The sequence below is a fragment of the Eurosta solidaginis genome, chromosome 4 (genome assembly GCF_040869045.1).
Source record: "Eurosta solidaginis isolate ZX-2024a chromosome 4, ASM4086904v1, whole genome shotgun sequence".
In the NCBI taxonomy this organism is placed as follows: domain Eukaryota; kingdom Metazoa; phylum Arthropoda; class Insecta; order Diptera; family Tephritidae; genus Eurosta; species Eurosta solidaginis.
The window spans coordinates 110714336-110741674 of NC_090322.1; the positions used below are offsets into that span (position 1 = coordinate 110714336).

The following is a 27339-nucleotide window of genomic DNA, read 5'->3' on the forward strand; positions in this document are numbered from 1 at the left end:
ACTTTTACTTTAACTTTAACTTTAACATTCACTTTAACTTTAACTTCAACTTTAACTTTAACTTTAACTTTAACTTTTACTTTAACTTTAACTTTAACCTTAACTTTATCTTTATCTTTCACTTTAACTTTAACTTTATTTTTAACTTTAACTTTAACTTTCACTTTAACTTTAACATACACTTTAACTTTAACTTTAACTTTATTTTTAACTTTAACTTTCACTTTAACATTCACTTTAACTTTAACTTTAACTTTAACTTTAACTGTAACTTTAACTTTAAATTTAACTTTAACTTTAACCTTAACTTTAACTTTAACTTTAACTCTGACTTTAACTTTAACTTTAACAGGTGGAGCAGCCCAGGGTTCGGTACTAGGTCCTGATCTCTGGAATATAACTTACGACAGTCTTCTTCGATTAGACATGCCAGAAAGCACCTTCCTCGTTGCATTTGCAGACGACGTGGCAGCTGTGATAACAGCACCAAGCTGCGAGCTGGCACAGCTAAAATTAAACCAGGTCATGCGTAATGTAAATAGGTGGATGGCTGAGCACGGTCTCCAGTTAGCAACAGCCAAAACGGAGATCGTCATCCTCACAAAGAGACGTATTCCCACTACCAGGAACATGATGGTTGGGGACCAGCCAATAGAAACACTCGCTTCAGCGAAATATCTGGGAGTGAGGTTAGACAGCAAACTCAACTTCTCGGATCACATACGAGGGACCTGCGAAAGAGCTGCGCGCATAATAGCGCAGTTGAGTAGATTAATGGCAAACACAGGTGGCCCAAAGCCATGCACAAGGAAGTTGCTTGCATCAGCCTCGGATTCTATACTCTTATATGGTGCAGAAATCTGGGCGGACGCAATGAAATACCGGAAGAACCGAGCCGCCCTCACCTCGGTCCAACGCAGAGGGGCGCTGCGAATATCTTCGGCTTACCGCACGGTATCAGCTGAAGCTGTCCTGGTCGTTGCGGGAACCATACCGATATATCTTCTCGTTGAGGAAAGAAAAACAATATATGACAACGGATCGCAAGCAAGTAGAGCTGCTGTTGCCATGCAGGCGCGAGAAGAATCGATCCGACGTTGGCAAGATCAGTGGAGCAACAGCATCGTAGGAAAGTGGACTAGGGAACTAATCCCTGAACTTGATCCATGGTTGAAGCGACCGCACGGAGAGGTAGACTTTTACCTGACCCAGTTTCTAACGGGACATGGTTACTTCCGCAAATACCTACACAGAATGGGTAAGGTTGATAGGCCGAGCTGTCTGTACTGTGGGGAAATAGACAATGTACGCCACACCTTCTTCGAATGCAGGCACTTCTCCCATCAGCGAAGGAGGGTAGAAGAGGTACTTGGCGACCTATCCCCGGGCAGTGTCATTAATAACATGACCTGTCGAAGAGACAGATGGGATACGGTCAGCACATATGTGAGGCATATACTTACCAGTAAACGAGAAGACGGATGCCTAGCCCATTAGCGTGAGAGTAGCCATAGAGCTCACGTAGCGCGCACCCGTACCCGAAGTAGTGCTAACGCGGTCCCAGGTACGGGGATTTGCGCGGGCCGTGGGAGGTTAGGTTTTAGTGGGTAGGCCTTCATGGCAGAAGGGAGTCCTACACTCGGAGAGTCTCGCAGTGAGGCTTAAATATCCCGGTCAGTGCATAAAGCATTTCCTCCTTCCACGAAACACAAAAAAAAAAAAAAAAAAAAAACTTTAACTTTAACTTTCATTTTAACTTTCATTTTAACCTTAACTTTAACTTTATTTTTAACTATTACTTTTACTTTAACTTGAACTTTAACTTTAAATTCAACTTTAACTTTAACCTTAACTTTAACTTTAACTTTCATTTTAACTTTGATTTTAACCTTAACTTTAACTTTATTTTTAACTTAAACTTTCGCTTTAACTTAACATTCACTTTAACTTTAACTTCAACTTTAACTTTAACTTTAGCTTTAATTTTAACTTTTACTTTTACTTTAACTTTAACTTTAACTTTAACATTCACTTTAACTTTAACTTTTACTTTTACTTTAACTTTAACCTTAACTTTAACTTTATCATTCACTTTAACTTTATTTTTAACTTTCGCGTTAACTTTAACATTCACTTTAACTTTAACTTTAACTTCAACTTTAACTTTAACTTTAACCTTAACTTTAACTTTAACTTTAACTTTCGCTTTAACTTTAACATTCACTTTAACTTTAACTTCGTCATCCGGGGTGGGCGTGAGCTTAGCACCAACCTAATATAAACGCACGCAAGTCATTTTCTGTCAAAAATGTCTCATGAACATACAACTTGTATGAGAGCAACTCAAATTGAATTTGCTGCGTGAAAACCTAACTCGATTTCCAATTTTTGTTCTGCGTGACATTTAGATTTGACGTTTGCACACATGCTTTACATTGTCGCAACGCATGCTTATTTGGGTTAGGGCAAAAAACGCCGGTTGTTTGCGTGCGCTAAAAAAACGCAGTGCGGTTTTATTAGGTTGGCTTGTAAGCGACCAGCACAATGGCTACTTCGTGAAAATCAACGACAGCTCTTTTAGTTTGATTTCGATGGTCGTACGATGAGGAAGTGTCGCACGCGCGCTTAAAACAGAGTACCAAAGGGTGCGTGTGACACATGTTTACCGTTCAAGCATTGAAATCAAACTAAATAAATAATTGATTTTGCTTTCGTGCTCGCTACGCGTTCGTGTTTACTAACACATTCTCAATTTGGTAACCGTGTAAATGTAGTGGCGCCCACCGCTGTTTATGATAGAGGTCCAATCATGGCGGAACGATACAAGGTGGCAGCATGGAGACATACCTACATACATAAGTAAGAATTCCGTGTACTTTGTTTTTGTAAATTCGATGGACAAATGTCAAAATCGTACTGCGCCGGAAGTTGATGTATCAAATCAAATAAAAAAAGGTTATAATCAGCTGTTCGATGCGGCCACCTTGTATCGTTCCGCCATGGATCCAATTTTATGTATTTGGCCTGTTGCTAACACCGAACCTTTACGAACCTTTTCGAGCCTTTTCGGATCTTTTTTGACAAATATCCGTTACGGTTTTTTTTGATTTAGTCGCCAAGCCCGCGATAAAATCTATGCGATAGCTTAAAAATGCACATTTTCACGCGCTCTCAGAGAGCGAGAAGTTTCATATCAGGTCAGCAGTGGATCACACTGCACACCGTAGCTTAGGAAAAACAACCTGGTACGAAATTTATATATACATATGCTTCACCTGTTACTGTGTTGATACATCTTAAAACTTTACTCTCATCATTTTTTCATAACGCGCCTTAAGAAATGTGACTTCAGAATGTATGACAATGCTCCTGAGTTTTTCGAATGTTAAGTATATTTGAAATAAATACTCACCGGAGAAAGAGCGTATTTTGATGGCTTTCTGAACTCGTTAACTTAGCCATAGGGTAGGGTGCTCTGTGTAATCTGCGGCTTTCAACAATGTCTATCCCCTGTAACATCTGCCATAATAGACTGGGTTGATTTATTAACCGATATCGTGCCATCGATTTTTCGATAGGATTTGGGCCCAGGAAAAAAAGTTCCACTACGCATACCCAAAAAAGATAAACTTCGAGCGAAATTTCCTGCGAAATTTCATTTTAAAAATTCTTCTTCTTCCATACAAATCGACCCACGTTACTACCATAAACTGGCTGTTCAACTAATTTTACCTTACTTGACATATGCCGAGTTGATCTACAACAAGGCTAGATTCTCACTCTGCTCATAATATAGATGTTGTTTTTAACCATATCACACGCTATATGTATGGATTGCAGACTTTCGACCACATATCTCGTTGAAAGTCCTTGCCTTTTCGGATGTCAAATTTCAGACCATTTCAAAGCCAGTAGTCGCATCTTCATTTTTCACCTTATGCTCCCTAAAACGCCCTTGTGTTTTTATAATAAGCTCACTTTTACAAGATCTGCACGTACTAACGACCTAAGCGTATCTACACTTAAATCAGTGTCATCGACTAGAATGTTTTTCGTGAACACGTACCTGGAATTCTATTCCCAAGCTATAAGAAATATTATAAATAGATACAGCTATAAGAATGTTATATATAATTATTTTTCAGACAATAAAACATAGACTGGCAATGTATAAGGTTAAGATACTGCCTTATATAGTAATTAGTTTTCTTCAATTGACTTACCCATAAAGATACATATATTTTAATATCAAGTTTATCTTATGAATAATATTACTATTAATATTTTATCGCTTTGTTGTACTATGAAAAATATATAATCTTACATAAACATATACACAAATTGATTTTTAAAAGTGGCATCACTTCTTTGTTATTACAATTTTTAAGAGGGGCGTATTTTAATATATTATACAAAAATCAGGGAATAACCTAAATTGTAATTATTTTCTTTGTGGCACTAATGCTGCGACAATCACAACAATTTCGTAGGCTGTCCTCCTTTGATTTCGATTTCAAAACTCATAGCGAGCATATTTTATAGAAAAATATGAGTTTTTTATATACGGTCAAAACACAGTTTATGTCAAATGGTGGTCATGGCGGAGGAAAAGAAGAAGAGGAACTGCCTCTCTGTATTTGTACCATGGCCTATTATAAATGTCTCAATCACACAATTATTTGAAGCTTTTATAACTGTTTTCTAATTTTTATTTTATACTATAACATTCTTTTTTTGAAATAAGCTGAACTTTTGATTTAGAAAATTGCGTTTTAAAATCGGGTTTTAAAAACTGCATAGCGCGTGTTCTTTCATTTACACCGCTGTTTTCCTTAGTTTAAGATTTTTTTTTTAAATTAACGTGCTATGTATGGCACTTACATATATATATTAAATTAAGATTTATCTTTACATCGTAATACGCTCCAATAGGCTTGTCTGTATTCGTTAGACATTAAAACATATATAAGAGGATTTATGCAGGTTGTTAAATAAATAAGCAAATATCCACTAATGTTAACTATATGCATATCTGTGGCACTTCTCCAAATTTTTGTAATGGTTATTGGTAAGTGACAAAAAACGAATGATATGAAAATAACTAAAATCATTTTTAACAGCCGCCGATCCTTTTGACTCATCCTCCCTGGATATATGGAAGAAGCATTTGATGTGTTGCCAATAGAAACGTAGTGGGTTTTCCGAGGCGTAATCCTATTGAATGATGTTTTTAGAGATGTGGTTATGAATCCTTTATTACTAAAATGAAAATTTTAATTAGATTTGCTAGTTTACATAGGTACATACTGCACACATGGAACAATATAGCGATTAACTCAAAAAATCACTTTTTCAGGAAACGTGAAAAATTTATTGCCACCAACCTGCCCGTTTAAGGACTATTTTGTATTAATCTAAGCATTTCATTCGTCTATGCAACACAGTTGTTTCAGAGATCTTGCATGTTATTGGGGGCGGCAGAGTTGCCAGATCTCGAGGCAGCAATTAAGCTAGGTCCTAGAAAACTTCTTGTATTTGCCAAAGGGACGGAGTTATTCTATAACATAAGTCCTGGTACCTGATGGGAGTTCTTCCGTTTGGTCGTCAAACGAATTCTTGTACCACTATGGACACATTCAGTCTATGTGAGGCCTTTATTTACCGATATATTGATCATAACGCGTTTGTATCCTGACTTTCCAGCAAATATACTTTTTTTAACGTCGTTATATTAGATTTACCAGTATGTTTGACTCGATTTGGACAATCATCTTACAATTAGACCTTTCGGATCCATTTTGTTTAGCCGTCTTTTTGGGGAAATATCATTTCCCACTTATAAGACACAACTTTTAGCATTTGAGCCACACTTTAAGATTTCATTAGAACAATTTAGATTACCACAATTAAGGGATGTGGCCAACCTTTTCAACTGGGAGGTGACAGACCGCCGCTTGGACGGGATTCAAGGGGTTGTGTAGCGCAATATATAGCTTCTCCAACCCAATTGTCAACCTCACCTTCGAGCGGCGAATCCCGTTTCACTAACAGACGAGGCTCTGGCGACCCCAAGCTCCTCATGGAACTTGGGGGTGGGGAGGGAGGGATGGCCTGAAGGTTTAATGTGGCCATATAAATCGTTCCCGAGATGGTCGGGCCAGCACCTTAATGGTGCTGTGTTACCGGAGCGTATCGGATCTGTATCCGACAAAGGACCATCACATCGATAACACTCCCCAAAGCCTTCGGGGAGTAACCAATCGCTACAACAACAACAACAACAACAACTCGATTTGGACCCACTTTAAACGGACATATTTAATTCACACTTTGTACACTTATCAAAGACAGATGACAATACAATAATTTTGAGATGGGGTGACATAAGGTCAAAGGACACAAGATTAATTGACCTTAATACCAGTTCAAATGGCCATAAGGTCGATTTTAACTTTGCACACGTATCAAGGACCAATGACAATAAAACAATTTCATGGTGAGGTAACTTAAATGCAACGGAAATTAGGTCAGTTGATCTCATGAACGCTTCTAATGACATTAACGTCAGTCAATACTTTACACATGTATCAAGGACCAATGACAATGCATTAATTTAATGCCAGAGGGATATAAGGTCAACGGACATAATATGAATTGACCTTATGACCACTTAAAATTGCAATAAGATCAATTGAAAATTTGCGCACATATGAAGGACCGATGTAATAACATTATGGTGGGGTGACATAACGTCCACGAACATAAGGCCAATTTAGCTCATGGGCATGTGAATTGGTCGTACCGTCATTTGGCCATTTAAAGTCGCCATAAGGCTAACTGACTTTTCAAAATTTGGGGTAGGGATCATTTAAGAAATTTCTGTTGGACCATGTGACTCTTTCGGGAAAATGGTTTTAACCATATTAAACGGTTTTATATAGCAAGGAAAGAGATATTCACAAAGATCGTATTTGTGGTCCGATTTGGCTCATATTTGGAACACATATTACATACAGAAATAGAAATCGCTTTATGAAAAAAATCTCGCTAAGTGCGGCAAGGGTCGAGATATTGAAAATACTCGTATTTGTGATCCGATTTAGCTCATATTTGGAACAAATATTATATACAGTCCGGTAGAAGTGACATCAAAATACGTTGGGGTTCGACGAGGGACAATGGATTGTGTAGCGCAATATATAGCTACTCCAACCTAATTATCAACCTCACTTTCGGGCGGCGAATCCCGATTCACTAACAGACGAGGCTCTGGCGACCTCAAGCTCCTTATGGAAACCATGAGAACTTGGGAATGTCAAACAAAGTAATTGATAATAACCAAATCCAGCATTATCAGTGATTTGCAACAGATGGCGCAACACTGAATAAATATAGTTGGTAATAAGGAATCGAAGTAGCAATTTGTCAGTCAAACAAACCACCGCTGTATAGCTAAATAGTTAGCGCAGCGTGCCTAAAGCTTACTGATGATGAAGGCTTAGCACCCTTCGAAATGGATCTATCTGCGCAGCTATGGCAGGTTGTCTGAAAATTTTTCTACTTACTATTCCAAAAACAAAATACAATTTTTCAAATTTCGAAAAATTTAAAAATAACAATATATCATTAGAAAAAAATTATTTTTCTGGCCTTGAGCTCGAATGGAACCTTGAATCATTTATCAATAGGCCGATAAAAACAAAAACAATTGTTAACAAACTATGAGCACTTGGGAATGTCAAACAAAGTAATTGACAATAAGCAAATCCAGCATTATCAGTGATTTGCAACATATGGCGCAACACTGAATAAATATAGTTGGTAAGAAGGAATAGAAGTAGCAATTTGTCAGTCAAACAAACCACCGCTGTATAGCTAAACGGAGAGCGCAGCGTGCCTAAAGCGTGCTGATGATGAAGGCTTAGAACCCTTCGCAATGGATCTATCTGCGCAGCTATGGTAGGTTGTCTGAATAATTTTCTACTTATTATTCCAAAAACAAAATACAGTTTTTCATATTTAGAAAAATTAAAAAATAACAATAATTATCATTAGAAAAAAATTATCGTTCTGGCCTTGAGCTCGAATCAAACCTTGAATCATTTATCAATAGGCCGATAAAAACAAACACAATTGTTAATAAACCATGAGCACTTGGGAATGTCAAACAAAGTAATTGGCAATAAACAAATCAAGCATTATCAGTGATTTGCAACAGATGGCGCGATACTGAATAAATATAGTTGGTAGGAAGGAATAGAAGTAGCAATTTGTCAGTCAACCAAACCACCGCTGTATAGCTAAATGGTTAGCGCAGCGTGTCTTAAGCGTACTTGAGGGCTTATCACCCTTCGAAATGGATCTATCTGCGCAGCTATGACAGGTTGTCTGAAAATTTTTCTACTTACTATTCCAAAAACAAAATACATTTTTTTAAATTTAGAAAAATTAAAAAATAACAATAATTATCATTAGAAAAAAATTATTGTTGTGGCCTTGAGCTCGAATCGAACCTTGAATCATTTATCAATAGGCCGATAAAAACAAAAACAATTGTTAATAAACCATGAGCACTTGGGAATGCCAAACAAAGTAATTGGCAATAAACAAATCCAGCATTATCAATGATTTGCATCAGATGGCGCAACACTGAATAAATATAGCTGGTAAGAAGGAATAGAAGTAGCAATTTGTCTGTCAAACAAACCTCCGCTGTATAGCTAAATGGTTAGCGCAGCGTGCCTAAAGCGTACTGATGATGAAGGGTTAGCACCCTTCGAAATGGATCTATCTGCGCAGCTATAGTAGGTTGTCTGAAAAATTTTCTACTTACTATTCCAAAAACAAAATACGATTTTTCATATTTAGAAAAATTAAAAAATAACAATAATTATCATTAGAAAAAAAATTATCGTTCTGGCCTTGAGCTCAAATCGAACCTTGAATCATTTATCAATAGGCCGATAAAAACAAAAACAATTTTTAATAAACCATGAGCACTTGGGAATGTCAAACAAAGTAATTGACAATAAACAAATCCAGCATTATCAGTGGTTTGCAACAGATGGCGCAACACTGAATAAATATATTTGGTAAGAAGGAATAGAAGTAGCAATTTGTCAGTCAAACAAACCTCCGCTGTATAGCTAAATGGTTAGCGCAGCGTGCCTAAAGCGTACAGATGATGAAGGCTTAGCACCCTTCGAAATGGATCTATCTGCGCAGCTATGGTAGGTTGTTTGAAAAATTGTCTACTTACTATTCCAAAAACAAAATACAATTTTTCAAATTCAGAAAAATTTAAAAATAACAATAATTATCATTAGAAAAAAATTATCGTTCTGGCCTTGAGCTCGAATCGAACCTTGAATCATTTATTAATTGGCCGATAAAAACAAAAACAATTGTTAATAAACCATTAGCACTTTGGAATGTCAAACATAGTAATTGACAATAAACAAATCCAGCATTATCAATGATTTGCAACAGATGGCGCAACACTGAATAAATATAGTTAGTAAGAAGGAATAGAAGTAGCAATTTGTCAGTCAAACAAACCTCCGCTGTATAGCTAAATGGTTAGCGCAGCGTGCCTAAAGCGTACTGGTCATGAAGGCTTAGCACCCTTCGAAATGGATCTATCTGCACAGCTATGATAGGTTGTCTGAACATTTTTCTACTACCTTGAATCATTTATCAATAGGCCGATAAAAACAAAAACAATTGTTAATAAACCATGAGCACTTGGGAATATCAAACAAAGTAATTGAGAATAAACAAATCCAGCATTATCAGTGATTTGCAACAGATGGCGCAACCCTGAAAAAATATAGTTGGTAAGAAGGAATAAAAGTAGCAATTTGTCAGGCAAACAAACCTCCGCTGTATAGCTAAATGGCTAGCGCAGCGTGCCTAAAGCGTTCTGATGATGAAGGCTTAGCACCCTTCGAAATGGATCTATCTGCTGCAAAAATTTTCTACTTACTATTCCAAAAACAAAATACAATTTTTCAAATTTAGGCCCATAAAAACAAAAACAATTGTCAAAAAATTTCCTGTACGAAAATAGAATTTAATAATTTATATTAAAAAATATTTTTATGAAATTGATACTTTAGAAGCTATTTTTATATTATGTTATATTATTATTACAAGTAGAATGAGCAAGGTTTATAGACAGTATACGATCACATATAAAAAAATGTATAAAATATAAATTTAAAAAAAATAATAAACTCGGTCTTGAAGACGACAATTGATTTACTAATTAATTACTACCGACCACGAAGCTTGACAAAATGTCCTGGGGTACAGGCAAAATTTATATGCGACTCAGAAAAAGAAGTCCCGAGGATACTAGTCTTTACACGCTAGAAGGGAGAGCAGCCCAATGGTGCTGCGAGTCTTACAGATAAACCTCCAAAACCGTAAAGCGGCGTCGAGCGAACTCATGTTGGCTCTTGAAGAGGGTTCGTTTGACCGTGATCCAGGAGCCGTCGCTCTCATCTGGGCGAAAGGTTTCTGGACTCAGCGTGTGTGGATTTGGGGGTTATTACCCGCTAACGGAAGGAAGGGTGCGAGCTGCAGTCATGGTAAGGAAACAGCTGCCTAATTACACTACTGAGGACGTCGCAGTGGCGAGCAGAAGAATAAGGATGCATTTATCCTGGCCCATACTGCGGAGGCTCCCCCGGTGAAGTGTAAAAGACTAGCATAGGATGAAGGGCATTGGTCAAAGGCGCAATTGCAAATCCACACCACAATGCGTGGGGAGGAGGAGATACGAATGAGAGAGGCGAATCTCTATTTTGTTACAACCTGCAAACCAATGTGCAGATAGCCAACAATGGAAATGTACATATACTGTCCCAACGTTCAGCAATGTTCGTGTTATTACATTGAGCTCTGAACGTGATATATCAAGGTATGATTGGATGGCTCTAGCTAGACCATCCTTTTTCGACCATGCGTATATCAACTCCAGCATCCGCCTAAAGAGGGAAAAGAAGGGAAAAACCTTTAGAAACCCCAGGTCAACGAACTGGACGAAATTCCAGAAACATGTAGAACTAAAACTAGGAAAACCCAGAGAGGTTGCCAATGTGGAGGAACTGGAGGAGTCCAATGTATTTTTAACAAAAACGCATATAAATGCGTATAACAGAGCTTTCCCTTTAAGAAGATTCAAAGGAAATCAAAACCGCCATAGTGGAGCAGTGAGCCATGTCTTCTATGAAGGCAGGTAAAATAAATGTTTAAGCTGACAAAGACCGCGGAAATCGAAGCGTACCGGGACGAGTATAGGGATCTATTGAGGATCTGCAAGCGTGACATTTCCAGGGCGAAGAGAGTCTCATAGAAAAATGTTTTTCGGACATAGAGTGCTACAGCGAAACAGCATGCTTGAGCAAAGTCCTAGCAAGGGGAAACATAGTCCAAGGACTAATAAAGAAAGGGGACGGGGAACGGTTACGTAACAGTGAGGAGTTCCTTGAGGTGCTTTTATTTATTTATTTATTTAGTAATTTGATCAGTTACAAATTACAAAAATAGTCTAGTACAAAAATATACTTACAGACTACGTAGAGATAAACCAGGCATGCTTAACCAACGAAACGATATCATTTCGTTACGATAATCAACGTTAATAAACGAAACGAAGTCATTTCGTTTCGTTTATTAACGTTAAGATCGTCAAATTAACGAAATGATTTCGTTTCGTTTTCTGCCATATCAAAACGAAATCAAATCGTTTATGTTGATTATTAATTTCAAACTATGCTGGCAAAGCTGATTGATGGCGGAGTCATTGAAGGTGAAAGCATTAGCCAAGCTGATTGCAACTTTTCTCATGAATTTTGACAGTACGAACATTTCTCAGAGTATTTTTGACATTACCACCAACGAATTACACAAACAAATTACATAGAGTTTGTGTGTGTATGTGCGCTCGTTTTTGCCACCTTACGGCTTCACCATGGCTATAGCATTGCCAGCACAATTCAAACATAAAGTATAACGTTTTCGTTAACGTTTTTAACGTTAACGAAAGCTTTTCGTTTCGGTTAAAAACGAGATACAATTTATCTTGATAATTTCTTTATCGATAATATTTCGAAGTGTTTCAACGGAAACGGTGGAAATTTTTTGATAAACGATTAGCTTAACGTTAAGGTGCATCCCTGAGATAAACATAGGTAATAAAAAGAAAAACAAAAACAAAAACAAGTAAGGAAGGCTAAGTTCGGGTGTAACCGAATATTACATACTCAGTTGAGAGCTATGGAGACAAAATAAGGGAAAATAACCATGTAGGAAAATGAACCGGGGGTAATCCTGGAATGTGTTTATATGACATGTGTATCAAATGGAAGGTATTTAAGATTATTTTAAGAGGGAGTGGGCCATAGTTGTATAGGTGGACGCCATTTAGGGATATCGCCATAAAGGTGGACCAGGGCTGACTCTAGAATTTGTTTGTACGATATGGGTATCAAATGAAAGGTGTTAATGAGCATTTTAAAAGGGAGTTGGCCTTAGTTCTATAGGTGGACACCGTTTCGGGATATCGCCATAAAGGTGGATCAGGGGTGACCCTAGAATGCGTTTGTACAATATGAGTATCAAACGATAGATGTTAATGAGTATTTCAAAAGGGCGTGGGGTTTAGTTCTATAGGTGGACGCCTTTTCGAGATATCGCAATAAAGGTGGACCAGGGGTGACTCTAGAATGTGTTTGTACGATATGGGTATCAAATTAAAGGTATTAATGAGGGTTTTAAAAGGGAGTGGTGGTAGTTGCATAGGTGGTCGCCTTTTCGAAATATCGGCATAAAGGTGGACCAGGGGTGACTCTAGAATGCGTTTGTACAATATGGGTATCAAACGAAAGGTGTTAATGAGTACTTTAAAAGGGCGTGGGGCTTAGTTCTATAGGTGGACGCCTTTTCGAGATATCGCCATAAAGGTGGACCAGGGGTGACTCTAGAATGTGTTTTTAGGATATGGGTATCAAATTAAAGATATTAATGAGGGTTTTAAAAGGGAGTGGTGGCAGTTGTATAGGTGGTCGCCTTTTCGAGATATCGGCATAAAGGTGGAGCAGGGGTGACTCTAGAATTTGTTTGTACGATATGGGTATCAAATGAAAGGTGTTAATGAGTATTTTAAAAGGGAGTGATCCTTAGTTCCATAGGTGGACGCCGTATCGAGATATCGCCCTAAGGGTGGACCATGGGTGACCCTAGAATGTGTTTGTACGATATGGGTATCAAATTAAAGGTATTAATGAGGGTTTTAAAAGGGAGTGGTGGTAGTTGTATAGGTGGTCGCCTTTTCGAGATATCGGCATAAAGGTGAACCGGGGGTGACTCTAGAATGCGTTTTTACAATATGGGTTTCAAACGAAAGGTGTTAATGAGTATTTTAAAAGGGCGTTGAGCTTAGTTCTATAGGTGGACGCCTTTACGAAATATCGCCATAAAGGTGGACCAGGGGTGACTCTAGAATGTGTTTGTACGATATGGGTATCAAATTAAAGGTATTAATGAGGGTTTTAAAAGGGAGTGGTGGCAGTTTTATAGATGGTCGCCTTTTCGAGATATCGGCATAAAGGTGGACCAGGGGTGACTCTAAAATGCGTTTGTACAATATGGGTATCAAACGAAAGGTGTTAATGAGTATTTTAAAAGGGAGTGGACCTTAGTTCTATAGGTGGACGCCTTTTCGAGATATCGCCATAAAGGTGAACCAGGGGTGACTCTAGAATGTGTTTGTACGATATGGGTATCAAATTAAAGGTATTAATGAGGGGTTTAAAAGGGAGTGGTGGCAGTTTTATAGATGGTCGCCTTTTCGAAATATCGCCATAAAGGTGGACCAGGGGTGACTCTAGAGTGCGTTTGTACAATATGGGTATCAAACGAAAGGTGTTAATGAGTACTTTAAAAGGGCCTGGGGCTTAGTTCTATAGGGGGACGCCTTTACGAGATATCGCCATAATGGTGGACCAGGGGTGACTCTAGAATGTGTTTTTAGGATATGGGTATCAAATTAAAGGTATTAATGAGGGTTTTAAAAGGGAGTGGTGGCAGTTGTATAGGTGGTGGCCTTTTCGAGATATCGGCATAAAGGTGGACCAGGGGTGACTCTAGAAAGCGTTTGTACAATATGGGTATCAAACGAAAGGTGTTAATGAGTATTTTAAAAGGGAGTGGACCTTAGTTCTATAGGTGGTCGCCTTTTCGAGATATCGGCATAAAGGTGAACCAGGGGTGACTCTAGAATGTGTTTGTACGATATGGGTATCAAATTAAAGGTATTAATGAGGGTTTTAAAAGGGAGTGGTGGTAGTTGCATAGGTGGTCGCCTTTTCGAAATATCGGCATAAAGGTGGACCAGGGGTGACTCTAGAATGCGTTTGTACAATATGGGTATCAAACGAAAGGTGTTAATGAGTACTTTAAAAGGGAGTGGGGCTTAATTTGATCAAGTTATCGTGTTAACGGATGGCGGACGTAATCTAAAATATATTTCGATGCTGATAATTTGTATATAAGGAATCGATCTTGATACCTTTATGTCATTACGTACAACCGTTATCCCATCCAAAATTAATGAAGCTCTTGTCTAAAAACTCTGCAGTAAATAAAAATAAAAATGCTAAGGAATGTTCCGAAAAGAAAGTGGACTTTTGCTTGTAATTTGAAGAGATTGTACTTTTTTTGCTTCAACTGTCTTTTAACGAAAACTTGCACACTTAAACCAATTGATAGTTAAAATTTTTTCAAGTTTGTGACGATATGGGCAACTCAAGCTTATTTGGAGATGTTGTGCATAGCATTAACCCAGTACCGTTCCATTATGCGCAACACTGGGAAATTCGGAAGATTCTCTTCTTTTTAATGAACTGATCAACTATACTTTTCTATAGGTACAATCCTGCTGTAGTTCTGTTGAAAGTTTCAGAGATCAAATTGGGTCATAATTAAGCTGACCTTATGTGCTGCTATAGAAGGTGTCAAACATTAATTTGATCCACCTTGGTTTTTATTTCTTCGATATAGTGCTCTAAAATGACATGTAAAAGTTGGCATTAAGTCTCTAGAATAGATAATTTACCATAAAAGGAGCTTTTTATCAACCTTTGCTATCCACTTTGGTGACAATGGAAGGAAAAAAGTAGCATCCGTTGTTTTAACGTAAATAGGAACTAGATAACATTTTTCGTCAATTTTTTCGTAGCCTCAATTATTCGTTCTAATTCACTAAACATTTTCTACCATGAAAAGTTCGTAGAGATATGGTGATCCTTGTCTTCCTAGTAGCAAACTCATTTCCCTTAGTTCTTATACTCCCTGCTTCTTAAAGGATTTCAAATAATGTTATTGATCAACCAATTTTATCATTGTGTTAGTGCTTCTCGATATTTCGTTAAAATTTTGCACTGAAGTTAGTTTGTTTCTTTACATTTAGGTCCCTATCTTTCTTAGCGTTTTTTATCCTCGAATCATATATCAAATCATATATCATATAATCATATATCAAATGTCACTGTGGGCAGACGTGTTTTGTAGTGCTGCGGAAGTTCGTGCTTTTAAATTGTAATTCCCGGTCTTTTAATTCAAGTAATAGTAATTTGTGCAAACGCTCACAAGTACTGCTCATCACGCATTAATTTTTATAAAGCAAACAAAAAATCAAAATTAAAACATGACACCACCAAGAAAAAGTGCGCGCAATATTCTATCCGCGCAACAAAAATCAGCACAAAAACAAAATCTAGTGTTGGAAGTTAACAGTTCGACAGCGATGAGTTTGCTAAAGAGAATTGAAAAACAAGTGGAAGATGCCATGAACAGCATTCTCGTGAAACTGAAGGAGAGCGAAGAGCCACTGACGCAAAGAATTTCTGATGTTGCTGATGAGTTGAAAAATATGAAAACAGATATAAGGAATTTGGATGACCGAGTTAGCAAGCTTGAGAAAGTTAATTGCGAAAATGTTAAGGGAACAACAAACATCCAAACTCTTTGTGAACAAGTTGATGAGTTTGAAAATGCGTTGGTGTCGACAGATGTTATTGTGTTTGGCGTACCACAGCAAAGTGACGAAAACCTAACAGCGATGTTCTCACAGCTGTGCACCAACATAAATTTGACTCCGCTTTCCATTCGCTCAGCTTTTCGTACGCGCAAAAATAAAGCCAACAATAATCACTCCCCTATTATTTACAAATTAAATTCTGCCTATGATCGTTCAATGCTATTTAAAGCAATCAGCAGAGCATTTAAAACTGAGAGGAAAGAGCTTGTTCTCCGCGATGTTGGTGTTATAGGTGAATAATGAATGCTTGACGAAAAAGAACAGGAATGTTATGTATCACGCATCACAGCTGAAAAAACAAAAGCGCTTGGTGAACGCATTTTCAATACATGGGCATGTTTATGTGAGAAAGCATCCAAATGCTGAAGCCGTGAGAGTGTATGATACAACAACCATTGATTGCATTGCAGCAGCTACATGAGCAAAGATCTAGTGTTATTATTTCAACTATATTTATGTATATTTTCAAGAGGAAAAACGTATTTACGGTACTTTCTTTTACTATTCTTCTCACCTCTTTCCTTAGTCTACAGCTTCTCTTAAAAACTGCCAACTTACAAGCATCTCCTCTCGGTTTGGACAATGACAGTAGCGTACACACTAACAAGGAAAGTCTTAGGGTGGCACTTAAGTTAGTATGCGATTATCACCGAGGTTTAAATATCTGTCATTTTAATGCTCGCAGTTTGACGGTGGCCAAACTCGACTATTTGAGTCATACATTTAATAAAACTTTTAAAAAAAGGGAAATTGATGTTTGTGTAACTGAGACCTGGTTTAAAGCAGATATCCCGAATTCAGGGCATGCTCTTTGCGACTTTTCCCTCTTGAGAAATGACAGGTCTACTGGGTGCAGAGTAGAGATATACGCCGCCACCGCCGCCGATTAGGGTCGGTTACCGCACGCCGCCGCCGAATGTCAAAAATATCGGCACGGCGGCGTCCGGCGCGTTACACTATTTTCTACTCGTTTAAAACTGTTTTGGCCATTTATTGTTCATGTCGAAAATTGGTCGGATATGGTCGAAAGTGGTGTCAACGGATGCGCATCACTGCCAGTTATAAGAAACTAATTGCGAAATTTAAATCTTTCTAACTGTTCAAAAGTTAATTAAAAAATAACAGGCGCTTTCGATGTCAGCTTAACACGGACTTTGCATCACCCAATTCACCAAGTTATTACAACAAAACACTAATAGAAAAATTATATATCTAATAAATTTATATGCTCACTTTGCATATTTTTTTTTTTAAATTAATAATGAACAATGAATTCAAATAAAATGACCCAAGGCGAACATGTTTTCAAATTGTCCTCAAGTTGCTAAAAAAAGCAAATTAACCTAAATACGTGCCGATTTAAAAAAAAAATTATATTGCGATTGGCTGAAAGAATAAGCGAAATCAGTGACACAAAATCCTTTAGTAGGTCTAGGGGCATAAACACTTCTTTGAAATGATTCTTACCTCATACTTAAGTTACTTAAGTTGAGGATATATGTACGTATAAGGGTTTGAAAAATCACTTGGGCTTACATTCAAACATCTGTTATCTATTTGCGAAACTATACAATAGGGTCTGAAATGTTAAATTTGATTTTCACACTTAATCCTTCAACACCCAAGTCTCCCGGCTTGAGATTTCCTAAAGTTGGCGGCCCTATACAAAACTAGTCCCTTGGAGTGAATCACATTGATTATAGCCTATCAACCAAGTTTAAATATCACCTACACGTTACGGCTCCTTTTAAAAATGTGAATATGTAGGCACATATATTTACCAGGTGAGGCTTTGTCCTTCGCAAGAACACTCAAAGTGGTGAAGGAAAAGCTTTCCCAAGACTGTCGAACTAAGGACCGTGTTTTCTACTAGCCTAACGTAGTGGACAGTCGACCTAGTCTGAAAACTGAAGCTACGCGGTCATCCATAATGAGCTCTTATATCATAAGCCCGGAAAACAAAAGTTAACATCTTTCAACTTAAAATCGGTCGACTTTCATTCAAAAATATCGTTTTGATTTAACGAAGACTATTGAAATCAATGTTGTGAACACAAACGTCTGCAAACTTTGGTCTACATTTTAAAAATTTTATCCAGGGTCCTTGTAAAATTTTAATTATGTAGATGCGCCGAAGATTATACGATTTCCACCCATTACGCAATGACATCCACTTAGAATGCTTATGATGTCGAGGGCGGCATCTTTGGCCGAATAGTCACTCCCTAACGTTTCAGAGTGTTTCTCTGGTGTAGCTCGGCAGCATAGCGCAATAAAATCATCCGTTGGAAAGTCTTTGGAGCTACACCTAGAGCTTCTAGGAAAGTGACGTCAACGAAGGTATGAGTTCGAAGTCGCAGTCCTATAGATTCTGTGCTGGTATATGGTGTGAGGGTCAGGAGGCGTGGTAGAGACTGGTGGTCGGGATTGCTACTGTTCGCACATCGGAAATAGCTCTTAAAAACAGCTGAAACAACGGGAGGCGCCCTGTACCATGTCATGAGTATTAAAAGACCATTAATAGCAACCGTAAGTCGCCTTTGTGCGTGGCCGCCAAGGAGCCACAAATGATTTAAAGGAATTGTGTTCGCGACGATTATTAGGAGTTAACCCTAGGTGAAACTACGTATTGCACGAGATATACAGACAAAAGTGTGACTATTTTATGTATCTCTATTTCTTTTCAGCCGACGCAACAGTACCAATTCCAAAGACCGGGGTTAGGTTCGAAGCCTCTCTGGAGTAAGCGAACGAGGGACAATCCCTCAGCAAGGAGCTACTCCTGAAAATTTTTGAATGGTCTGCGAGATCTTGAGGCAAAAACCCCGGATTTTCCGAAATGGCCAACACGTTGATTTCCTTAAATACATACAAACAAAACCTTTCCAAAATATTATTTTTTAAAGTGATCGGCGTAAACCTCTAGTGCAGAGGTGGCGGTATAGCTATTTATTTTAAGTCCAAGCTAAAGTGTAAAGTTTTACATGTGTCCACTTGTACTGATGTTGTTGAATGTATGTTCGTTGAATTCAGCGATAATACTTATAAGTGCACAGTTGCTTGTATTTACAACCCGCATAAGTCTAATGACTTAACATCAGTATTTGCAAAAATTAATGAACTATGTGTTAATTATTATGTTCATTTCATTGTATGCGGAGATTTTAACGTTGATATTTTAAATGAGGGTAATAAATCCTAAAGTCTACAAAATAGCTTAAATAGTGTAGGCATTTCGATCTTGAATAAATATGCTACCCGTTTGCATTTTTGGTGTCAGTGATGTTGATAAAGTAAACCACATTGATCAATTTCCTTTGGCAGGTGTTTCAGATCATGAATTGATATTTTTGTGTTACGATATTATGTTTAATAAGGCGCGTCAAATGACCAACTTGACTTTTCGTGATTTTAAGAATATAAATATGCCTGCCTTAGTAAGTGTAGCTAGTACAATGTATTGGACTTTCTGCTGGTTCCTCCCAAGTGTTGAAGTGGGCCTTAGTTCTATAGGTGGTCGCCTTTTCGAGATATCGGCATAAAGGTGGACCAGGGTTGACTCTAGAATGCGTTTGTACAATATGGGTATCAAACGAAAGGTGTTAATGAGTACTTTAAAAGGGCGTGGGGCTTAGTTCTATAGGTGGACGCCTTTTCGAGATATCGCCATAAAGGTGGACCAGGGGTGACTCTAGAATGTGTTTTTAGGATATGGGTATCAAGTTAAAGGTATTAATGAGGGTTTTAAAAGGGAGTGGTAGTATTTGTATAGGTGGACGCCTTTTCGAGATATCGCCATAAAGGTGGACCATGGGTGACTCTAGAATGTGTTTGTACGATATGGGTATCAAATTAAAGGTATTAATGAGGGTTTTAAAAGGGAGTGGTGGTAGTTGCATAGGTGGTCGCCTTTTCGAAATATCGGCATAAAGGTGGACCAGGGGTGACTCTAGAATGCGTTTGTACAATATGGGTATCAAACGAAAGGTGTTAATGAGTACTTTAAAAGGGCGTGGGGCTTAGTTCTATAGGTGGACGCCTTTACGAGATATCGCCATAAAGGTGGACCAGGGGTGACTCTAGAATGCGTTTGTACAATATGGGTATCAAACGAAAGGTGTTAATGAGTACTTTAAAAGGGCGTGGGGCTTAGTTCTATAGGTGGACGCCTTTTCGAGATATCGCCATAAAGGTGGACCAGGGGTGACTCTAGAATGTGTTTTTAGGATATGGGTATCAAGTTAAAGGTATTAATGAGGGTTTTAAAAGGGAGTGGTAGTATTTGTATAGGTGGTCGCCTTTTCGAGATATCGGCATAAAGGTGAACCAGGGTTGACTCTGGAATGCGTTTGTACAATATGGGTATCAAACGAAAGGTGTTAATGCGTACTTTAAAAGGGCGTGGGGCTTAGTTCTATAGGTGGACGCCTTTACGAGATATCGCCATAAAGGTGGACCAGGGGTGACTCTAGAATGTGTTTTTAGGATACGGGTATCAAATTAAAGGTATTAATGAGGGTTTTAAAAGGGAGTGGTGGCAGTTGTATAGGTGGTCGCCTTTTCGAGATATCGGCATAAAGGTGGACCAGGGTTGACTCTGGAATGCGTTTGTACAATATGGGTATCAAACGAAAGGTGTTAATGAGTAATTTAAAAGAGCGTGGGGCTTAGTGGTGGTCGCCTTTTCGAAATATCGGCATAAAGGTGGACCAGGGGTGACTCTAGAATGCGTTTGTACAATATGGGTATCAAACGAAAGGTGTTAATGCGTACTTTAAAAGGGCGTGGGGCTTAGTTCTATAGGTGGACGCCTTTACGAGATATCGCCATAAAGGTGGACCAGGGGTGACTCTAGAATGTGTTTTTAGGATACGGGTATCAAATTAAAGGTATTAATGAGGGTTTTAAAAGGGAGTGGTGGCAGTTGTATAGGTGGTCGCCTTTTCGAGATATCGGCATAAAGGTGGACCAAGGTTGACTCTGGAATGCGTTTGTACAATATGGGTATCAAACGAAAGGTGTTAATGAGTAATTTAAAAGGGCGTGGGGCTTAGTTCTATAGGTGGACGCCTTTACGAGATATCGCCATAAAGGTGGACCAGGGGTGACTCTAGAATGTGTTTTTAGGATATATGTATCAAATTAAAGGTATTAATGAGGGTTTTAAAAGGGAGTGGTGGCAGTTGTATAGGTGGTCGCCGTTTCGAGATATCGGCTTAAAGGTGGACCAGGGTTGACTCTAGAATGCGTTTGTACAATATGGGTATCAAACGAAAGGTGTTAATGAGTATTTTAAAAGCGAGTGGACCTTAGTTCTATAGGTGGACGCCTTTTAGAGATATCGCCATAAAGGTGGACCAGGGGTGACTCTAGAATGCGTTTTTACAGTATGGGTATCAAACGAAAGGCGTTAATAAGTATTTTAAAATGGAGTGGGCCTTAGTTCTATAGGTGGACGCTTTTACGAGATATCGCCATAAAGGTGGACCAGGGGTGACTCTAGTATGTGTTTTTAGGATATATGTATCAAATTAAAGGTATTAATGAGGGTTTTAAAAGCGAGTGGTGGCAGTTGTATAGGTGGTCGCCGTTTCGAGATATCGGCTTAAAGGTGGACCAGGGTTGACTCTAGAATGCGTTTGTACAATATGGGTATCAAACGAAAGGTGTTAATGAGTATTTTAAAAGCGAGTGGACCTTTGTTCTATAGGTGGACGCCTTTTCGAGATATCGCCATAAAGGTGGACCAGGGGTGACTCTAGAATGCGTTTTTACAGTATGGGTATCAAACGAAAGGCGTTAATAAGTATTTTAAAATGGAGTGAGCCTTAGTTCTATAGGTGGACGCCTTTTCGAGATATCGCCATAAAGGTGGACCAGGGGTGACTCTAGAATGCGTTTGTACAATATGGGTATCAAACGAAAGGTGTTAATGGGTATTTTAAAAGGGAGTGGGCCTTAGTTCTATAGGTGGACGCCTTTTCGAGATATCGCCATAAAGGTGGACCAAGGGTGACTCTAGAATGTGTTTGTACATTATGGGTATCAAACGAAAGGTGTTAATGAGTATTTTAAAACGGAGTGGGCCTTAGTTCTATAGGTTGACGCCTTTTCGAGATATCGCCATAAAGGTGGACCAGGGGTGACTCTAGAATGTGTTTGTACGATATGGGTATCAAATTCAAGGTATTAATGAGGCTTTTAAAAGGGAGTGGTGGTAGTTGTATATGTGAAGGCGTTTTCCAGATATTGACCAAAATGTGGACCAGGGTGACCCAGAACATCATCTGTTGGATACCGCTAATTTATTGATATATAGTATTCCTGCCAAGATTTCAAGGGTTTTTTATTTCGCCCTGCAGAACTTTTTTATTTCATTCTACTTAATATGGTAGGTGTCACCCATTTTACAAAGTTTTTTTCTAAAGTTATATTTTGCGTCAATAAACCAATCCAAATACCATATTTCATCTCTTTTTTCGTATTTGGTATAGAATTATGGCATTTTTTTCGTTTTTGGTAATTTTCGATATCGAAAAAGTGGGCGTGGTCATAGTCGGATTTCGGCCATTTTTTATACGAATTCAAAGTGAGATAAGTATGTGAACTGAGTTTAGTAAAGATATATCGATTTTTGCTCAAGTTATCGTGTTAACGGCCAAGCGGAAGGACAGACGGTCTACTGTGTATAAAAACTTGGCGTGGCTTCAACCGATTTCGCCCTTTTCACAGAAATAAGTTATCGTCCCAGAATCTAAGCCCCTACCAAATTTCACAAGGATTGGTAAATTTTTGTTCGACTTATGGCATTAAAATATCCTAGACAAATTAAATGAAAAAGGGCGGAGCCACGCCCAATTTGGAATTTTCTTTTATTTTTGCATTTTGTTGCACCATATCATTACTGGAGTTGAATGTTGACATAATTTACTTATATACTGTAAAGATATTAAATTTTTTGTTAAAATTTGACTTTTAAAAAAAATTTTGTTTAAAGTGGGCGTGATCGTTTTCCGATTTTGCTAATTTTTATTAAGAATACATATAGTAATAGGAGTAACGTTCCTGCCAAATTTCATCATGATATCTTCAACGACTGCCAAATTACAGCTTGCAAAACTTTTAAATTACCTTCTTTTAAAAGTGGGCGGTGCCACGCCCATTGTCCAAAATTTTACTAATATTCTATTCTGCGTCAAAAGTTCAACTCACCTACCAAGTTTCATCGCTTTATCCGTCTTTGGTAATGAATTATCGCACTTTTTCGGTTTTTCGAAATTTTCGATATCGAAAAAGTGGGCGTGGTTATAGTCCGATATTGTTCATTTTAAATAGCTGAGATGATGGCTCAGGAACCTCCATACCAAATTTCATAAAGATAACTCAAAATTTACTCAAGTTATCGTGTTAACGGACGGACGGACATGGCTCAATCAAATTTTTTTTCGATCCTGATGATTTTGATATATGGAAGTCTATATCTATCTCGATTCCTTTATACCTGTACAACCAACCGTTATCCAATCAAAGTTAATATACTCTATGAGCTCTGCTCAACTGAGTATAATAAAATATAATATAATTATGCATGAGCAAATACAGCGTTAAAAATAGGTTTAGATAATTAAAAGTCCATTTCTAAAAAACTTGAGCGAAGATTAAATTCTGTTAATGTTCGAGAAATGGGAGTATTAGAAGCATAGATGGTCCGAATAAACCCCGTATAAAACATGTTTCTATTTCTAAGCGGCCTGTTTGGTACATGGAATTGAATACCCTCGAGGAGAGCTGGCGCATCGATTGAACCGTTGATAATGTCGAAAACGAAAGTCATTGACAGCAAGGTTCTTCTAGATTCTAGAGACTGAAGGTTGATGACTGCACATCTGGCTTCGTGTGAAGGAATCTGGTCGGAAAATTCAAAGAACGCAGTGCAAAACGAACAAAGATTTTTTGTACACTTTCGAGCCTCTTGATATGACACCCATGATAGGGTCGCCAAATGAAACAGGCATATTCCAAACTTGGAGCGAACAAGTGAGGTGAACAGTATCTTAAGAGTGTAAGGATCCGTAAAATTTGAGCTAAAACGCCGGGTAAAATCAAGAAGAGAATAGGCAATAGTAGAGTTTAAATGTATAGAGAACGAAAATTTAGAATCGAAAACTACCCCAAGATCTTTCAGTTCTGTAAGATTCGAGAGGCGAGAACCGCAAATGGTATAAGACGTGAATATGGGATAACGTGATTTTGAAAATGTTACGTGAAAACATTTACTAACGTTTAGCGGTATATTGTTTGAGTTACACCAGGCAGCGATATTGTCCAAGTCGGATTGTAACTTATCTGAATCTGACAAGTTTGAAATGGTAGAGAAAACCTTTAAATCATTAGCATATAGCAGAAAGTTTGAGTGTTGAAAACAGACCGAAATGTCATTTATAAAAATTATAAATAGCAATGGTCCAAGAATGCTACCTTGAGATACGCCTGAGGTGGCAACAAAAGAGTTCGAACGCGCATTTTCGATCATAACTACACAGTTCCGCTGGACAAGACACGATTTTAGCCAAGAAAGAAAAATGGAGTGGAAGCCTACACCGGCTAGTTTTGAGATCAATATTGAATGGCTGATTTTGTCAAAGGCTTTAGAAAAATTAGTATATACTGCATCGACTTGAAGGCGACTGTTAAAAGCTGATAGGCAGAATTCAGAGAAAATCGACATGTTCGTCACAGTAGATCTGCCAGACACAAAACCATGCTGATTCTCTATAATGAGACGCCTAACGGCAAAATACATTTTCTGTTTGACAATATACTCAAAGAGTTTAGAAATGGTAGACAACTTGGCAATGGGCCTATAGTTAGCAACATTGTTTTTGTTACCGTGTTTGAAAATAGGGGTGATGAGGGTCATCTTCCATGTATCTAAAAACTCGCCGCACTCGAGAGATTTGTCAAAAATTAACAGGAGTTGGGTGGCCAAAACCAAACAGTTTTTAAAAAGATAAGACGATAAGCCGTCAATATCTGTCTGCGTAGACAATTTTATATTTTGAATCCCATTAACAATATTGTCTAGCGACAGAGTCAGGGCGCCGAAGTTAATAGGATTATCTACTAATGAGGGGAAAACCGTTGGAAGATCAGCCTATGCCACGAAGTTGGCGCGAAAGAAGTCTGCGAATAAATTAGCCGCCGCAAAAGGAGGAGCTCGCTCCGTATTGTAAAAGAGTGATGAAGGAATAGATGAGCAAAGTTTTTTAGCCTTAACATAGTTCCAGAAAGCCTTGGGGTTTACTTTGATGTCAGATTTATATTTGCTAACAAAAGACCTGTGGAGCCTCTTGCCTAACGCTTTGAATTTATTAGACTAAAAAAGGTATTTACGTTTATGAGCCAACAATTTGGTAGATTTGAACTTTTTAAAATATTTATTCCTCAGATTCTTTAGTCGCTTTAGTTTCTTAGTATACCATGGAATTTTATAACAACTCTTTTTCTTCCGCGGAATATTATTAATACAGATTAGATGTACGGTATTTTTAAAAACATTAAAACTCTCAGAAAGATCATAACCCAGAAAAAGAGCTTCCCAAACAATCAAGGAGACCTCCTGAAGAATTAGATCAAAATTGCCACGCCTAAAAGAAAAACCAGGAGACTTATTATCGGCAGTGAAGCTGTCGAAAATGTAAAACTCTTTTCGATACACATTGCATATCGGGAGATAATTCAGAAGAGCCAGCAGACAGCATTTACACTTCGATCAAGGGGCGGGTAGTGCCGGGCTTGATGACCGATAACAAGATCGAATGGGCGGTGAAGACTTTTTCTAAGTTTAACTCACACGACGTTGCAGTTGCCATAAGTGGAAAGTGCTTTCAAACGATTAACTCATTGATAGATCGGGTGCTTTGGGATAGGAAGCTAATATCGGGTTTATAGCCAACGCAGAAAAGACGGATATGGTCTGGTTTAATGAGAGGTACAAGGTCCCGAATTGGACAAGGCCTAAGTAAGAAGGGGTGACCCTGCAGGAGAAACCTTTCACAAAATCAATAGAAATCATCCTAGACAGTAAGTTGTCGTGAAAGCTCAATATGGAGGAGAGAGTGAAGAAGGCCACGATGGCGCTTTATGCATGTAAAAAAATGCTGGGGTGTGCGTGGGGTTTATTTCCCTCTCTTCCTCATTGGGTATTTACAGCGATTGTAAACACTCTCCTATGAATTCCTTGTTTGGTGGACAGCCACACAAAAAACAACTTACCTCAAAAAATTAGAGGGGGTATGCAGGTTGTCAATGCTTAGCATTAGCCCTGAAAACAACCTCGACATCTGCACTGTATGCCATTATGTACATTTAACCTGTAGTCCTCGTAGCAAAGAACATAGCGTTAACAGCTACAACGGAGCTCAGTGCCTCGGGCCAGCTTGTGAGCAGACCATAAGGTCATAGTACTATAGCGTCATCAATTAAAGGACGAAAATACTACCTGATTCCCTACCTGCGCTTCGTAGGTGCTCTCAAAGTCACAACAGAGGTCGATGGTTAGTGCAAGGGCTTCCAAATAGCGGACGAGGCGATACATGTGTACACCGATGGTTCAAAAGTAGTGGAGGGATATGATCTGCGGTTTACTATGCTGATCCGGAAATAAACAGATCCTACAAGCTGTCATATCACTGTAGCGTTTTTTAGGTGAAATTATTAGCCGCAACCAGAGTAGTAGAACACTGGAAGAAGCTTAAACTGCAACCGTGCCGATTTCTATATTGACAGCCACGCAGCAATTAAGGCAATAATCTCTCATGGCACAGCATCTAAAAGTATGTTAGAGTGTAACCAATCATTGGAAAGAACTAGGACTAGGGCTTAAGGGAATAGATGGGAATTAAAAAGCGAATGAACTTGCTAAAAAGGGCACATCCTTTGAAGCTTGCTCTGTAGACGTCCCAATTAGATTAGGCGAAATTGAGAGAAGGCGAAAGATGCACGTGATTGATATAGCTTAAAAAAACTAAAAAATATGGAAATATGGTGCCATTTTAGTATCTACAATCCACTTAGATATTTGATGTTGATAGCACCGTAGCACAGAGGTTGTGCTATTAAGCACAACTCGTTTTGTAGCGAGTTATTTAACCACTGCCGCGAGTCTTCAATTATTGCCGCTAGATGGGTCTAACTCTCCTTTGCGTGCCTAGCCTAGAGAGTTAGAAACAAGC

The 27339-nt window shown here is 38.3% G+C and overlaps 1 protein-coding gene across 5 annotated transcripts in view; it reads right to left on the bottom strand.

Moving 5' to 3' along the window:
- Positions 1-4181: 4181 nt before the first annotated feature.
- LOC137250136 (G-protein coupled receptor moody) overlaps positions 4182-27339 on the bottom strand; it is a 173595-nt gene continuing 150437 nt past the window's right edge. For all 5 annotated transcript variants that reach the window (XM_067782467.1, XM_067782464.1, XM_067782465.1 and 2 more), the window contains one exon: positions 4182-5259. In XM_067782467.1, coding sequence (XP_067638568.1) covers positions 4896-5259 — 364 coding nt within the window. In that variant the 3' untranslated portion in view covers positions 4182-4895. The remainder of the gene's footprint in view (positions 5260-27339) is intronic.